This window comes from Lissotriton vulgaris, chromosome 1_1 (genome assembly GCF_964263255.1).
Source record: "Lissotriton vulgaris chromosome 1_1, aLisVul1.2, whole genome shotgun sequence".
Taxonomy (NCBI): Eukaryota; Metazoa; Chordata; class Amphibia; order Caudata; family Salamandridae; genus Lissotriton; species Lissotriton vulgaris.
This window is the reverse complement of record NC_141685.1, coordinates 1,733,173,821-1,733,191,380: the sequence shown is the minus strand read 5'-3', so window position 1 is coordinate 1,733,191,380 and position 17,560 is coordinate 1,733,173,821. Positions and strand designations below refer to the sequence as shown.

At 46.0% G+C, this 17,560-nt stretch overlaps 1 protein-coding gene across 1 annotated transcript in view; it reads right to left on the bottom strand.

The window, feature by feature from the left end:
• The window catches only part of SLC35E3 (solute carrier family 35 member E3), a 59,902-nt gene extending 42,937 nt beyond the window's left edge, over positions 1–16,965 (bottom strand). Inside the window, exon 1 of the mRNA XM_086919002.1 lies at positions 16,545–16,965. Coding sequence (XP_086775128.1) covers positions 16,545–16,925 — 381 coding nt within the window. The 5' untranslated portion in view covers positions 16,926–16,965. The remainder of the gene's footprint in view (positions 1–16,544) is intronic.
• Between the last annotated feature and the right edge of the window lie 595 nt (positions 16,966–17,560).

Genomic DNA, 17,560 nt, shown 5'->3' with positions numbered 1-17,560 from the left:
AAGCCACTGAAGTCAGCTGCGGCGTACCACAAGGATCATCACTCAGCCCCCCGCTGTTCAACATCTACATGAGCCCCCTCGCGGCCATCGCACGCCAACACAACCTCAACATCCTCTCCTACGCAGACGACACCCAGCTGATCCTCTCCCTCACCAACGACCCCGCCACCGCCAGAACCAACTTACATGAAGGGATGAAAGACGTAGCCGAGTGGATGATGAACAGCCGCCTGAAACTGAACTCAGATAAGACGGAATTCCTCATCCTGGGATCTTCGCCCTCCGCCTGGGACGACTCCTGGTGGCCCCCTGCCCTGGGCAGCGCACCCAAACCAACGGACCACGCACGCAACCTGGGCTTCATCCTGGACTCCTCCCTCTCGATGACCAGACAAGTCAACGCTGTCTCCTCGTCATGCTTCAACATCCTACGCATGCTACGGAAGATCTTCCGGTGGATCCCCACCGAAACCAGGAAGACGGTCACCCAGGCCCTCGTTACCAGCCGACTGGACTACGGCAACTCCCTCTACGCCGGTACCACCGCAAAACTCCAGAAAAGACTCCAGCGTATTCAGAACGCCTCAGCACGACTCATCCTGGACATCCCCCGACACAGCCACATCTCTGCACACCTAAGAAACCTGCACTGGCTCCCTGTCAACAAGAGAATCACGTTCCGACTCCTCACCCACGCACACAAAGCTCTCCACAACCAAGGCCTGAGATACCTCAACGACCGCCTGAACTTCTACACTCCCACCCGCCAGCTTCGATCGACCAGCCACGCCCTCGCCGCCGTCCCCCGCATCCGAACAGCCACAACGGGAGGAAGATCCTTCTCCTACCTGGCCGCCAAGACGTGGAACTCCCTCCCCACCCACCTCCGCCTGACCCACGACCACCTCGCCTTCAGGAAGCAACTCAAGACCTGGCTGTTCGAGCAGTAGAGGGTCCCCCCAAGCGCCTTGAGACCCTCCGGGTGAGTAGCGCGCTATACAAATGCTTTGATTGATTGATTGATTGCTATTCTATGCTTTGTTTTGTTGTGCTATGCTATGTTTTGTTATGCTAGATTTTGTTGTGTTTTGCTATGCTATGCTTTGTTATGCTATGTTTTGTTATGCTATGCAATGTTTTGTTGTTTTATCATGCTATGCTATGTTTTGTTATGTTTTGATATGCTTTGTTATGCTATGTTTAGTTATGTATGCTGTGTTTTGTTATACTATGCTTTGTGTTTTGCAATGTTTTGTTATGCAATGTTTTGTTATGCAATGTTTTGTTATGCAATGTTTTGTTATGCAATGTTTTGTTATGTTTTATCTTATGATATGTTTTGTTGTGTATTGTTATGCTAAGTTTTGTTTTGCTATCCTTTGTTATGTTTTGTTATGCTATTTTTTGTGTTTTGTTATGCTATGCTTTGTTGTGTTTTGCTATGCTATTTCTTGTTTTGTTATGCTAGGTTTTGTTTTGCTATCCTATGCTTTGTTTTGTTATGCTATGCTATGTTTTGCTATGCTAGGTTTTGTTATGCTATGCTGGTGAGGGTGTGTGAGGGTGAGTGAGGGTGAGTGAGGGTGAGTGAGGGGGTGACGGGTGTGAGGGTGGGCGAGGGTGAGAGGATGTGAGGGTAGCTGATGGTGAGGAAGTGTGAGGGTTACTGAGGGTGTGTGAGGGTGTGTGAGGGAAGGGTGTGTGAGGGTGAGTGGGTGTGTGAGGTGTGTGAGGGTGGGTGAGGGGTGTGAGGGTGAGTGAGGGAGTGTGAGGGTGAGTGAGGGAGTGTGAGGGTGAGTGAGGGAGTGTGAGGGTGAGTGAGGGGGTGTGAAGGGGTGTGTCAGGGTGAGGGGGTGAGGGTAAGGGTGTGTCAGGGTGAGGGGGTGAGGGTGAGGGGTGTGAGGGTTGTGAGGGGAGGTGAGGGTGTGAGGGTGTGTGAGGATGAGGGGGTGAAATGGCCTTAGTACTGTGTGAAGCAACATCTAGGTCCCTTTGGCTGTATGCCTTTATGAAAAAAAAAACACCTCAAATGGCTGGGCTCCGCAGTTGCAATGGACTGTGCTTACAACACAATTCAACAAGCACTGGCAAAGGCAGAAGCTAAACGGCTGAGAGAGGGGCCACATCCTGCACAACAGGGCACTGAGCTGTGAAGAGGTGCAGAATGAACAGTCGGAAAATAATGTCACACTCATGCAGCCTTCCTTACATTGCCATGACTATCGCAATTCCGCTATAAGTGTACTGGGGATGCCCAGACGTGGGTCCCAGGCACTCCACACCACTGGAGTCAAGCTAGCCGGGCTGATGAGAGGTGTTACCTCGAAACCGGTCCGGTCCTCGGATGCTTGATTCCGTTCTGGGAAGGACATGGCTTTTGTAGTTCGGACTGGACTGTTCCCCTGGGGAACAGGGTCAGAGCTGATTTGCATATCGCCATTGTCTAACCCAGGGTGGTGTGGAGTGCAAAAAAACGATGGATTAGGACCCAGATCTTTTGACTGGGTTGAATGTGTGACATTGATCCTCATTCGATCCATCACCTGTTGTTTTTGCAATTCCGCTATAAGTGTACTGGGGATGCCCAGACGTGGGTCCCAGGCACTCCACACCACTGGAGTCAAGCTAGCCGGGCTGATGAGAGGTGTTACCTCGAAACCGGTCCGGTCCTCGGATGCTTGATTCCGTTCTGGGAAGGACATGGCTTTTGTAGTTCGGACTGGACTGTTCCCCTGGGGAACAGGGTCAGAGCTGATTTGCATATCGCCATTGTCTAACCCAGGGTGGTGTGGAGTGCAAAAAAACGATGGATTAGGACCCAGATCTTTTGACTGGGTTGAATGTGTGACATTGATCCTCATTCGATCCATCACCTGTTGTTTTTGCAATTCCGCTATAAGTGTACTGGGGATGCCCAGACGTGGGTCCCAGGCACTCCACACCACTGGAGTCAAGCTAGCCGGGCTGATGAGAGGTGTTACCTCGAAACCGGTCCGGTCCTCGGATGCTCGATTCCGTTCTGGGAAGGACATGGCTTTTGTAGTTCGGACTGGACTGTTCCCCTGGGGAACAGGGTCAGAGCTGATTTGCATATCGCCATTGTCTAACCCAGGGTGGTGTGGAGTGCAAAAAAACGATGGATTAGGACCCAGATCTTTTGACTGGGTTGAATGTGTGACATTGATCCTCATTCGATCCATCACCTGTTGTTTTTGCAATTCCGCTATAGTGTACTGGGGATGCCCAGACGTGGGTCCCAGGCACTCCACACCACTGGAGTCAAGCTAGCCGGGCTGATGAGAGGTGTTACCTCGAAACCGGTCCGGTCCTCGGATGCTTGATTCCGTTCTGGGAAGGACATGGCTTTTGTAGTTCGGACTGGACTGTTCCCCTGGGGAACAGGGTCAGAGCTGATTTGCATATCGCCATTGTCTAACCCAGGGTGGTGTGGAGTGCAAAAAAACGATGGATTAGGACCCAGATCTTTTGACTGGGTTGAATGTGTGACATTGATCCTCATTCGATTCATCACCTGTTGTTTTTGCAATTCCGCTATAAGTGTACTGGGGATGCCCAGACGTGGGTCCCAGGCACTCCACACCACTGGAGTCAGGCTAGCCGGGCTGATGAGAGGTGTTACCTCGAAACCGGTCCGGTCCTCGGATGCTTGATTCCGTTCTGGGAAGGACATGGCTTTTGTAGTTCGGACTGGACTGTTCCCCTGAGGAACAGGGTCAGAGCTGATTTGCATATTGCCATTGTCTAACCCAGGGTGGTGTGGAGTGCAAAAAAACGATGGATTAGGACCCAGATCTTTTGACTGGGTTGAATGTGTGACACTGATCCTCATTCGATCCATCACCTGTTGTTTTTGCAATTCCGCTATAAGTGTACTGGGGATGCCCAGACGTGGGTCCCAGGCACTCCACACCACTGGAGTCAAGCTAGCCGGGCTGATGAGAGGTGTTACCTCGAAACCGGTCCGGTCCTCGGATGCTTGATTCCGTTCTGGGAAGGACATGGCTTTTGTAGTTCGGACTGGACTGTTCCCCTGGGGAACAGGGTCAGAGCTGATTTGCATATCGCCATTGTCTAACCCAGGGTGGTGTGGAGTGCAAAAAAACGATGGATTAGGACCCAGATCTTTTGACTGGGTTGAATGTGTGACATTGATCCTCATTCGATCCATCACCTGTTGTTTTTGCAATTCCGCTATAAGTGTACTGGGGATGCCCAGACGTGGATCCCAGGCACTCCACACCACTGGAGTCAAGCTAGCCGGGCTGATGAGAGGTGTTACCTCGAAACCGGTCCGGTCCTCGGATGCTTGATTCCGTTCTGGGAAGGACATGGCTTTTGTAGTTCGGACTGGACTGTTCCCCTGGGGAACAGGGTCAGAGCTGATTTGCATATCGCCATTGTCTAACCCAGGGTGGTGTGGAGTGCAAAAAAACGATGGATTAGGACCCAGATCTTTTGACTGGGTTGAATGTGTGACATTGATCCTCATTCGATCCATCACCTGTTGTTTTTGCAATTCCGCTATAAGTGTACTGGGGATGCCCAGACGTGGGTCCCAGGCACTCCACACCACTGGAGTCAAGCTAGCCGGGCTGATGAGAGGTGTTACCTTGAAACCGGTCCGGTCCTCGGATGCTTGATTCCGTTCTGGGAAGGACATGGCTTTTGTAGTTCGGACTGGACTGTTCCCCTGGGGAACAGGGTCAGAGCTGATTTGCATATCGCCATTGTCTAACCCAGGGTGGTGTGGAGTGCAAAAAAACGATGGATTAGGACCCAGATCTTTTGACTGGGTTGAATGTGTGACATTGATCCTCATTCGATCCATCACCTGTTGTTTTTGCAATTCCGCTATAAGTGTACTGGGGATGCCCAGACGTGGGTCCCAGGCACTCCACACCACTGGAGTCAAGCTAGCTGGGCTGATGAGAGGTGTTACCTCGAAACCGGTCCGGTCCTCGGATGCTTGATTCCGTTCTGGGAAGGACATGGCTTTTGTAGTTCGGACTGGACTGTTCCCCTGGGGAACAGGGTCAGAGCTGATTTGCATATCGCCATTGTCTAACCCAGGGTGGTGTGGAGTGCAAAAAAACGATGGATTAGGACCCAGATCTTTTGACTGGGTTGAATGTGTGACATTGATCCTCATTCGATCCATCACCTGTTGTTTTTGCAAAATGACTATCGTACCAGCGGATAAAAAAGGCAACAGCAAATGGCCGAACCAAAAGCACACTCTCTGTACTGTGTGGTAAAATGGCATCTCTGAGGAATAACTACAGCTGTCTGTCCGCAAGACCTAAAAACATTAAATTGCACAAGTCTGCAATACTGATTAAGAATTCTATTTTCAGACTGCCATGAGATGCTAAAAAGAAAGAAACTGAACGTTGTTATCAGGTAATTCTTCCCAGTCATCGATTTCAAACAAATTAAATGCCTGTTTTGAATAGGTTCGTTTTGGAAAGCACACACTCACTAGATTCCCCAGTGACGCATGAAAACGTCCTACACAAGTGTTCCAAGCATCTCCCAAACTCCAGTTTTATGTTAACGGCTGAATTAGTCCAGGGCAACACATATCCGTGACGTCCACCGCACTGCCAAGTCACCCAACCGGAGGGCGAACTGGGCTGGGCGTCATGCTTTCTGCAAAGCAACTCACATGGCACCAAACCAAAATAAAACAGCAACAAGAAAACAAACAGGAAAAAAAATGGAAGGCAAACGGTAATCCCTACAAAACAAACAGATGATGAAAAGAAGTAAACTAATGGAAAGAATGACTAGGAAACCAAATTCCTATGGGTCAATAGCCACTGCTAGTTATAAAAAAAAAAAAAAAAAAAAAAAAAAGGAGACACGGCCTGGCGGCCGTGAAACTAAAAAGCACGGCCGGCCGTGAAAAAGCCTTTGATGCAGCAGAGGGCAATTAGTTAGAGGAGGAGAATGGCTGGGCTGAGGCAGAGTGCAAAGCCTTTGATGCAGCAGGGGGCGGAGCGGGAAGAGCTGCTGGCGGCGCCAAGCTGACGATTTGATGCTCTGCACGTGCATGTTAACTCATTGCGCTTGCGCAATGAGTTAAAAAGCACATGCACTGCATGGAATCGCCAGTGGTTAACCTCTGGATAAGCCACTATAGAGCTTCGCCAGCTATGCTAAAGCACATCAGCAGGCAAGCCCTAAAAAGAAAAGGTCTAACCTGGAACGTCCGGCCGCCGCATCTCCTCCGTCCCCGTCATCTTCCTATCTCTGGTCTTCAGTCCCAGCCAGCAGAAGGAAGCATCCTGGTAGAAGGGCTCCCCTGAATAAAATCACAACGCTGCAATGCAGTGTTGTGATTGATCGGAGTGCTGTGGTTCGGCACTCATATGGGGACAGGGAGCCTGTGGTGTTCCTCGCCAGGCTGTGTAATGCAGCCTCGAGGGGAGCATGTAAAGTGGGCATGACTGTTTGGCCGGCCAAAAAATCATGAGCACTTCGGGAGTGCAAACCACTCTTCCCCCTGCTCTGGCCATGCCTGCCCACTACTGACTGCAATAGGAAAAATTAAATGATATTGTTACATTATCATTTTATTTTTCCTTTTGAGCAGTGGGGCGACGCTCCTCTGCCTTAGCGGAGGAGCTGTCACTGTTCGCCACCTACTATTAACATCAAAGCAAAATGTGCACTCTTGGGTAGCTCCGCCCTTAGATAACAAAATCAAAGCGCAAAGGCAACAGGTATGCTGTTGTCAAATTGGCTACTCACAGTGAGCAACGGATGAAAGGGGCTGACCCACTGCCTCATGCTATATGCTTTGGTAGAAGAGAGCAAAATGTGAATGACAGTTAAGCTGACGAACCGATAAAGAGGACTGACCAAAAGCCTGGTTGCTTGTACGGTATGTATTGTGATTATGATTATTTATTTATTTTAAACAGGAGGCTGTTGAAAACTCAGGCGTTCTTTATATAGACCTAATAAATGGGACAAATGTGACAGACAGATATGTTCTTGGGCAAACTGCCCAACCCTTGGAACTTCAGAGTTTTATTTCTGCAAATTCTTGCAGAGTTGATTATTGTGCGAACTTTGTATTTAATTGACCACTTCCAAGAGGTCATAAGTAATTTACCTTGTTGCCATTGTTTTCAAACAAATCGTGCTTGCCTCCTTTGCACCCTGCAAGGCCAAATACTACAGACAAGTAGGATTATTCTTGAATTACTTATTTAGTCTGTCCTTTCTATCCTATTGCAAATAATAACAAGCATTAGAAAAGCGTATAGGTCGCGCCTTAAATGTGCCCGTTTATTATTTTTGTATGTAAGAAGTTAATGTTTTAACATAAATGTTAGAGGCTACAAATGCAAATTGTCTTCCTTATTTTAATTTGTATGGAATAAAATGTATGATTAAATGAGTGTGTAATTAAATATATGTAACCAGTAATTAATGTTTTAGTATAACTGTATGTATATAGTGAGTGTGTTAAAAATTTAAATATTGATGCATAATTGGTTTGTATGTACTGACTTCTGTTTGTAATTTAAGTAAATTACGATTCATTGTGAAGTGCAGAAGTTAATAATTCCAGGTGTCCGGAAACAAATTAATCCTACACGGATTAATTGTAAGGCAAGATGTGAAATTAGCACAGCCTCCATATGGCTGAGCAGTATCTACTTTGTGCCTACTTGTGCTACGGAACGTAAAAACAGTGCAAGAGCAAACAGGGGGAATTTGGCATGGCAGATGTGTACAATCTTGCGGGACTGTCTGGAGGGAGGATACTAATGTGATATTTTCAAGGGAAAAAAAAGAGGAAATACCACAGCCTGTCCTAAATAACTGAAAAGTGTCAGTATACATAGTGAATAATAAAGCTAAATGTGACTTTGTTGGAACTGCAAAGTGAGTTTGAAAGATATGTTGGATGTATTGTATTAAAAGTAATTTCTACGGGAAAGAACGAGACTTGACGCTGTCTTCAGTTTTGGAGACAAAGTGAGACTTGCATTAACTAGATCATTTTGTTTAGCAAATTCACAGAGCATAAATGTGAAGCCACAATGGCACAGTGACCCAAACGAAACAGCTGAAAATCAGTACAACTTCACACCTGTGTGGTTCCAGGAAAGTGAAGTTTAAAGTGCACATCAAATTGCTTTATATCACAGGTGAACAGAGCAATACAGTTTCGCAAGAGAGAGCGCATGCTCAACCCTAGAAGTAGCCAGGTTGGAAGTGGCAGCTATATTTTTAGGTCGAGTCTGGGCAACGCATACGCTGCTCTGAAAGGCATGCTGTATTAAGGTATAGACTTGAAGCTCTACTCAGTTTTTTAATTGGCTTGTGTCATTGTCCATTCTAAACTGCTGCTTTTCATTAGTCAATTGGCTTAGTAGTCCCTCCTTAGTACCATCTATTCCCATTTTGTAACCTTCCATAAGGACACCCCCTATTACGGGAGTTGTTGCTCGGTAGGCTTTAATTACAGCATCCTAGCACGATTTTCTCAAAGAGATTTGTCCTGCCTACTCTTGCTGGAAGGAAATGACAGGACAAGCTCTCTCCTAACGCATTTGCATTGCAACAGGTCTCGTATTTGCGAGAATTCAAGCTATTGACATTGTAAATGACAAATGCTTGTTTAAAATTACGTGAAACACTAGAAGGCACGCTAATGCTCTCAAACATCTGGAACTTTTAGCTTGGACTACTGAAGAATTTCCGACTTCAAAACTCCTTGCAGGTGATATTCCAGTTGCCAACGATTTCAAGTGAGACCCAGTAATTGCAACTACCGAGCAGAAGCAGAAACCTGGGGATTATATATATATATATATATATATATATATATATATATTAAATTTTAAAAAATTTAAGAAAAAAGAAGGATTAGGTCAGTAAGCCTAAAGAATGAAAGCACTGTTTTAAGTAAAAAAAAAAATCACCGTCTACAAGTTCAACCTGCACGGTGCTCCAAGAAAGGTCTTACTGTAGTTGGGTGAATGGCACATTTTACCTGCCCTTTTCTGGTGCCCAGCAAGCAGAGCCCGAAGAAGTTGCTATAAAAGCTTTAATTACTACGGCAAGCGCAACGTAGGCGCCTACAAAATGAGTTCAATAATAACACTACCAGGAAACATTTATAGACGGGCAGCCAATAAAAGCTGGTTTAGTTAAAGGCTATGGGCTACAGTACTCCATAGGAAACACGTGGTCGAGTCTTCTGAAGAATCCTTTGATTAAACCTCACTGTTAAGTAATGCTGCCCTGCTGTTTACTCGGACACCATGTAATTCAACCTTAATATCCCCATGCATGGATACAGCAAAAACTCACAGTATGACGGCACTGGAGAGTTTGAATGATGGTTGTTTGTTTAAAAAAAAGAAAAATAAATGCAAATAAAATAAAATATGGAAAAGCGAAACACGGAATGGAAAATACAGTGTGTTCAAATGGCCAGTGTTCTTTGTACAATATGGGAAACACCAGCTAGCCATGCTGCTTCTCTTGGGATTAAAAAATGTTTTCTTCAAACAGCAGTATGCTCCAACCTACCGAAATTGTTTCAAGCGCCTCCTACAGGAAGCTGTTGCTGGCCAAGGGATGCAACTGACCGCTGTGTAGTGACTTTACTAAAGAAAGTTGAAAGCAACATGTTAAATAACACCAAGAAAAGAGCTGGTTTCATCTGACAAATGGCAGCAAGCACGGATGGTGTAAATAGACGCACAAAACTGGGGCCAATTTGCCATAAGTAAACTCCCACTAGTTGAAAACGCTGTACAAACTTTGTTGGCAATCATGAAAAATGATTCAAAGTTTGCAATATGCTTAATTTTTGGGAAATGCTAACGAGGATACATAAAGCCTCTTCCATTCAAAAGAAGCAGGCAACAGCACATGTACACCTGACAGAACCCACCATTAAAACATTGCACTTCGCGAAAGGGACCTTGTTCTTTAATGGCAGAAAATAAATAAGATATACTAGAATACAACTAAACGTTTCCGAATCTGGTATAATTTTGGATTCAATCTATTTTTTACTTTTGTGCTTCAATTTTTCTCTTTGTCCTCAAGTTTTGTTGAGTTTTCTCATCAGTCATTTGCTTGCTCGTGCAACATAGGTGCTATCCAGGTCCCCAGTGCCAGATCTCTTTCCCAAAAACTGCACAATTGTTCCCCCAATCGGCAATACCTTTGGCACCCCTGTAAGTCTATAGTAAATGGTAACCCAGGTACCTAGGGCATGGGGAATTAATGAGGACCCCCAAGGGCTGCAGCACGTATTGTGCCTCCCTAAAGGACCCCTCACCCAACTCATGCAGACTGCCACTGCAGGTTGCATCTTTTGATGCAGATAAAAGTGAAAACAATATGGAAGACATCCCTGTGTGCCATGCCTGCACATGCTGCATGCAGTATAGGTAAGTCACCACTACAGCACTAAGGCAGGAGGCACTATACTACATGCGAGGACACTTCTGCATGAGCAGATATGCCCCTGTGATGTCAAAGTCAATTCTTAGATGTCACAAGTGAACAGGGAAGCCATTTTAAGTACATGAGCTGGACACTTGTAAAAATGATTTCCCAGCTGCAAGATGGCTTCACTGAAATCTATGGTTTTCAGTATCAAACACCTTTTATTAATAAACCTAAACTTATTCCAGTGGTGGATTTAGTCATACATGCACACAGAGGGCACCTTAGAGGTGCCCCCTGAAAACCTACCAGCCTCTAGTGTGCACGCTGACTGGGGTAGACAGCCGGCAACCACAGCTGGGTTTTTGGTCCCTGCAGGTGACAGCCTATGCTCTCATAGAGCAGAAACAATGTCTGCTCTGGCCAGAGATGTCACCTACTCCAAACAGGATGGCTCAGTGATCAGCATTTTATGGCAAAAGGCTTCAACGGTCTCTGTCGTCTTTGATATGTGATTAAAGCTTCCCCAGCTATGGGAAAATGCCAAAGCCCCGTCCTGGGCTCATTTGGCACCAGGACAGGGAGGAAATTAGATATGAAGAGAGGCGTGGTGCACTACCAAGCCGAGCTGTTGATGTGCCCGTCTTTAATAAACTTCAGCCATCCTGATGATCAGAGAATCGGGAACTCAGGGACAGGGTTATGCCCACTTCCCACAGGAAGTGGTCACATAGGAGGCATAGCGACACCAAGGGTAAGTAGCTCAATGGCTACCACCCTTCACTCCCCTTAACACATCTAAGTTTAGTATCGAGAGAAGCCCCTGGCACCAGGAAAGCTGATTGTACTGGCTCTTTTTTTAAAGAACTGAGCTGGTGCCAACCCTGCCAGCTGTCCCCGAAAATTGCACCAAAGACTACAAGACCTACAGCTGCACTGCCTCCAAAATCCTGGGAGAACTGCCAGCACTTCAAGAAGCAACCAGGATCTCCAATGCAGTAGCAGAACTGCTCTCCTGTACTCTGCAAGCACCCAAGAAGAACCGTAAGGACTCCGGAGCTCCAAACACCAGACACCAGAAAGCAGCATTGCACCGTGCCCCCAGCCTGAGCGGAAGTGGGCCAGAGGTGCCAGCGAGGTCCTGAGACTCTCCAGAGTCAAACCCCAGCTTGGGTTAGCCCGGGCTGGACTCCCAGTCGCCGCTGCAGCCTCTCTGTGAAGGCCCCCTCTACCGCGAGTGCCCCCTGCAGTAAAAACCACATACCTCAAAATACCACTGCAACCGAGCCCTCCAGCCTGAGAAGTAGACCTGAGCCCCCCATGGTTCAGCCGGATAGCCAATCCTTCCCTCCAGTCCCTAAGTGCAGCCTCTTTTTGACAAGACCGTTTCCCATTAAAATCAACAGGGGACTCAATGTCAAAGAGCATCTCTGCACCAGGACGCCCAAAGCCTCCCAAGGTGACCTGTTGGTGCTACCTTGCACCTTACTTATCGTAACTCCAGAAGATTGGTCCTGTATGTCGTTGCTAAGTACCCATATCCAGTATGTGTTTTTCCCCATAGGATAACATTACAGACAAGCATATTTACCTGTTTTCTTCAAAACAGCCATTTTAAAATGTACTTACCAAATAATTAAGTTCTTGGTACCCAAAGTTACATAAAGACATGCTATTTTTCTACATTGGTGTGGATCTCCTTATTGAGTGTGTGCATCATTTATTCACTGTGTTTATGCAACTAATGTCTACCACTCCTCCTTGATAAGCCTAAGGCTGCTCGACCACACTACCACAAAGAGAGGACCTTTAGATTGTTAAAGTAAGCCCTGTTCACTAGTGAGGAATACCTGGACTCAGCACAATATACCCCTTTTTAGTATATTATTTTAAGAGCCAGCTTCCTACACTTACCATGCTGGACTGGGGCAACCTAGCTAATTGACCTATTTCAGTTGGCATGTGCTGCTGTCTCACATGCTGCTGCTACAGGTTCTCTGTAGTAGGACAGACCTTCCAAGTTTGCAATTCCACCAACATTTTAAGCAGGGAGTCCGCCTCTCATCCATTTCCAAATATACTTCAAGACTAAGCAAAACATATACATGGATCTTATTCTGCATATCAATTATCCTTAAATTGCTAGTATGGGGAAGCTTTAGAAAGAATATCCATAAAAGGCCCGAATGTCTCCACAAATATTCAGAAAGCCACAAGCCCTACATTTCTGTGAGAAGGAATAATTAAAAACTGTGCACAAAGATGAGAATTGGGCAGCTTTATAATTACAAATGAGCAAACACTGTTTTACTATTTATGAGGTAGGTCGGATTATGACCCCCCCCCCCAAATCTGAATTGTATTAACCAATCAATTGGTCTTATAAAAAACTTTGTAAATAGGGACCAGTATTTCGTACACCGGGTCACAAGTTTGATGGCGATTTTGTATTGAACCAAGCATGTTTACAAAGGTGATGCAAAAGGCCTGTCTGGTGTGGTTCCTCGTAACCCGAGCATGGTGGGAACTGTTGAATTAAGATGCGAGACCAATAAAGTGGTATTGGACCATAATTGTGTCAGATGATAAAAGGATGGGGATTAATCAGGGGTGGTTTGTGATTCACAAAGAATCAGATGGTGCCAAAGATATCAGTCTTAATTGCTGTCCTTAAATTTTTTCATCAGAATGTTACAAATGGACAGGTAATGAACGTATAGCTCTTTATAGCCAACACAAAGATATACTACATTGTCAATACTCAAAAACAATGATGCCTTTAGAAAATAATAAATAGAAGCTTACAAAACAAAGTATAGTGCAAGGAGAAACTCTGGGAGATAACAAGGACACAAGGGCACAAGAAAGCAATTAAGCAGGCAGAGGGGGCTGTTTTTGGTTACTTGTATACTTTGTTCAATATTGTCCAGGGGCATGCAACAAACGGCTGCAAGCATTATACAGAGAAAAGTATCTGAATGATTGCAGCCTGGCGATATGGAGAAACTCTAAAGAAGCAGGAGGATACTGGAAGAGTAGAAATATAGATGCCAGAGGAGACAGTTGTGCATATTAACTCTTCTCTCCTGGGTGGGAAATACAGTAGGGAAGAGGGGTGCCTTTGCAATGCCAGACCCTCTATTGAAATCCCACTCTGTTTAGTGTATCCAACTTGTGAAAAGCATCTGAAGCTGCCTAATTTCAATTCAAGTATTTTTAGGTCTGAGATTAGGCAAAACGTTTTCCTTCTACTAAAATTGTATGTATAATATACATACTTAAAGGGGCTTTCAACCATCTCTCTTCTTTCATGGATCTATTGTTGTATTAATCATATTTTGCTTACGCCCACTACAGCATACAACACGGGCAATGGGCAGGGTTGGATTGGGATTAAAAATCTGCCCACATTTGCATAATGCCTTCCCTCAAATCACTGCTTCAGCGTAATTTTACATAAAGGGGGGGTGGGAGGGTTACAAAAAATACACATGCATCAGTTTACACTACTGAAACGCCTGAAAACAAGTGAGGCCACTTCTGCTCAGGCCCCCTGCCCCGCTCAGTATGCCTACATTAATTGGAGGCCCAGCGAGAGAAAAGGGGTGACACCTTTTGCTGCTATACGGGAGGTAATGAGTGCCCATCTCCCTCTAGAAAGGCCACTTAGACACCCATTGGGCCGCTGGAGGTATAGTCGAACAACAGAGACACCGCCCAAATCGGCCCCCAGGCTGCTCAAAAGCAGCCCTCATGTGGAACTCGATCCCAGGCCCCTCGGGCATTGCCCGAATGCCCCCGTTACCAATCCGACGCTGGCAATGAGTCTGCCTACTAAAGCCACCTTATGGCTAACATCAGTTTGAGTGACCGCATTTTGCTCTTTCTCAAGAAACACATTCACACACAAAGTAGTTTCCTTCAGTGGCAGTATTAGGTTTTTAGTTTATAATTACAATGGTGTTGTCTTTGAGTTTAGAGTCTAATGTGATAGCAGGACCCTTTTGATGCAACCACAGAGCACATTCCTGTTTTATCCAATCGTATCTGCTGCTAATGCAGTTTTAAATTCCTTTGGAGTGGCCTTGTTTACTGCTGCTATTTCACATCAGCTCGAATGAACGCTGTATACAAGTTAATCAGTGTGCCCTTTCTATCTTTACAACCCTGTCTTTCTTTTGCTCCTTCATTTCCTTCTTTCCTGCCTTCTTAGCATCTTTCTTTCCTCCCTTCTAGATTTTTTTCTCTTTTTCAGGCTTCTTTCTTTCCTTCAGTCTGTTTTAATTCTCTTACCTTCTTTTTTATTGTTCTCTTTTTGCCTTTTTCCTTCTTTCTTTCTTGCCTTCAGCTCACATGAATTTTAGTTTTGTGCTCTATCTTTGCAGCCTTGTCTTTCTTTCTTTCTTTCTTGATTTGATGCTGTCTTTCTTGCCTTCCTTATCAAAGGCAAAAGGCTAGCAGCCATTACCAGACCGGTTGACATTTATCAGTCTGTGCTAGTCAAGACCTTAAAATTGTGTGTGTAACATACTTATAGGGGTTTTCAGGGAAACTTTATCCATTAGTCTGCTGTTGCGTCATTCACATTTTTCTGTCATCAACAGCAGCATGCAAGGGACAATTCCTCAATCTATTTCAGCCATTGGCTGACTTCACTATTAAGGTCTGACGCCCTTTCACAAGGAGCACATTCACACACAAAGTAGTTCTCTTCAGTGCCAGGGAGTTAAAATGGCAATTATGCTTTTTTGAGATCAAAAACATGTTTGCCCTTAGCCAGTGTTTTTTTTTTAGATTTATGAGGTTCCTGCAGCTTCTATACCAATAAAGTTGTACACAAAAAAATTGCGAGAGGTCTGGTGATCAAAGCCTTATTGGCTTTCTCAATGCTCGTTTTAGATTTGGTGTTCTGTTCAAAAGATAGATGACATACATTAGACCACAAATGTAATGTCAACCTCTAAAATCTTTACAAGCACCTGGCTTTCTGATGGTTTATAACAGTGTTAGAGACTACCTAACAGAAAAATACCACACCACATCACCAACCTATCTGATTACGAAGCCAACACATTGGACCTCATCTCTATGCAGTCCCAAATACACCCCCCCCCTCTCCGGGACAGATCATCTTATTGTGCCCTCACCAATGACATTCCTCAAATTGAGCTATGCAAACAAATGATGGACAGAATGCTGAATAAATCATGCACTCATCCTCAGTCAAGAGATCTGGGTTAAATCCATCATTCTTTTGCTCAAGATGCCACCCCAGTTTAGACCCAGCCATATGTAAATCAGTCTTGACCCTGCTCCTTATGGAAACAGTCCAACCCGAACTGCCAAGCCAGGTCCTCCCTGGACAGGAAACAAGCATCCTGGGACTGGTTTCAGGGTATTCCCCCCATCATCAGCCAGGCTAGCTTGAATCCAGTGGCACAGTGAGCAAGGGACCCACGGCTAGGATTATCCATCCCACTTAGGGCGAAAAGTGCTAAGCAAACAAATGATGGACGGAATGCTGAATAAATCATGCATTCACCCCCAGTCAAGAGATCTGGGTTAAATCCATCCTTCTTTTGCTTACCATGCCACCCATGTTTAAACCCAGCCATAGGTAAATGTCTTCACCCTATTCCTAATGGGAACAGTCCAACCCGAACTGCCAAGCAGATCTTCCCTGGACATGACACAAGCATCCTGGGACCGGTTTCGGTGTACTACCCCTTATCAGGCAGGCTAGTTTGAATCGAGTGGCACGGTGAGCAAGGGATCCCAAAGATTGTTCAGCTCCAGACCGAGCACGACCAGGCTCCTTCCAATTCTATCTCTAATAGGATCCACTCGGCGGAAGCTGGGCTCCCATAGACTGAGTGCCCCTCTCCTCTGAAGGAACCAACGCCCAACCCCTCCAAACTGGTTGACCTCCCGCATACTGTGCCCTCATTCCCCAGGCGACGTACGCTGACTTCCTACAGACTCAATATTCCCAAAGTATGGCGGTGCTTCCAAGCAGTGTTTACCAACAGACACTCTCACCCCCTCGGACCTGCTTATGCCCCATTCTCGCCCAGAGGCCCCCCTGGGTGCGCTCTCACCAGGGTGAGCTGGATCCGGGTGCTGAAGGTCTTCCGATACCAGACTCTTTGGATCACGATGATGACCGGCGTGGTCATGGCCTTTACCAGCTGGTAGGTGCCGATGCTGTTGCTCTGCAGGGACAGGTTGGTGAACACCACGAAGCCGCAGAAGCTGAGCGCCAGTCCCACCACCCGTCGCGGCGCCAGGCTCTTCGGGCAGAAGAGGTTCGCGTGGCGGCACACGCACAGTCCCAGAGATGTGAACACAAAGTGCAACAGAGTCAAAGTCAAGTTGGGAAAGCCATGACGCACGTACAACCACTTGTTCAGGAACACGATACATGTGGAAGCCAGCAGATTAACCAGCAGCCCTGCAGCGATCCGCAGTGAGCCGGCCATAGCGATAAAGCTAAGACGGCTGTCCAGTGTCCAGGCAAACGAGAGTAGCCACCGGGGCACATATCCAGCCAATCAGATACTGTCAAAAGAATCAGAGTGACCAATCGCATGAGAGGGCGCGCCGCTGAACGTATATTTACTGAATGGCAAGCACTAGATCGCAAATTGCACGTTGTAGTCGGTTAGTGGCGGCCATTTTAGGTGTATTTTATTTTTGCAGTTTTATATAGCGCAGACATAGCCCAAAGGCATTAGAGCAGCACCTTAACTCAGTATATAGTAGTAGTAGTAATAATAATAATTTCGTTTGTTTGTATGTTCTGTACACGCGCTGTATAGTTAGTGTAAATTCACATCTTTGTTGTAAAGGATCACTTAGTATACGTAGTAAATTCCTTTATTATGGAAAACCAGCACGTGTGCTCCTACAGACACGGAGCGTAACTGCAGTCCTTGGCGATCAGCTGGCAACTGTCAATTCTGACAGTTCCCAGCTAGTGACCTCACCGCTGGTACGGTGTCCTCACAGGGACACAGATAGGCGCATCAGATAAGGTATCCTGTAGTGGACACAAGAACTACAAATACAACACACCCCCCTCCTTAGGGAAGAACTGTAACCAACAAGAACTAAT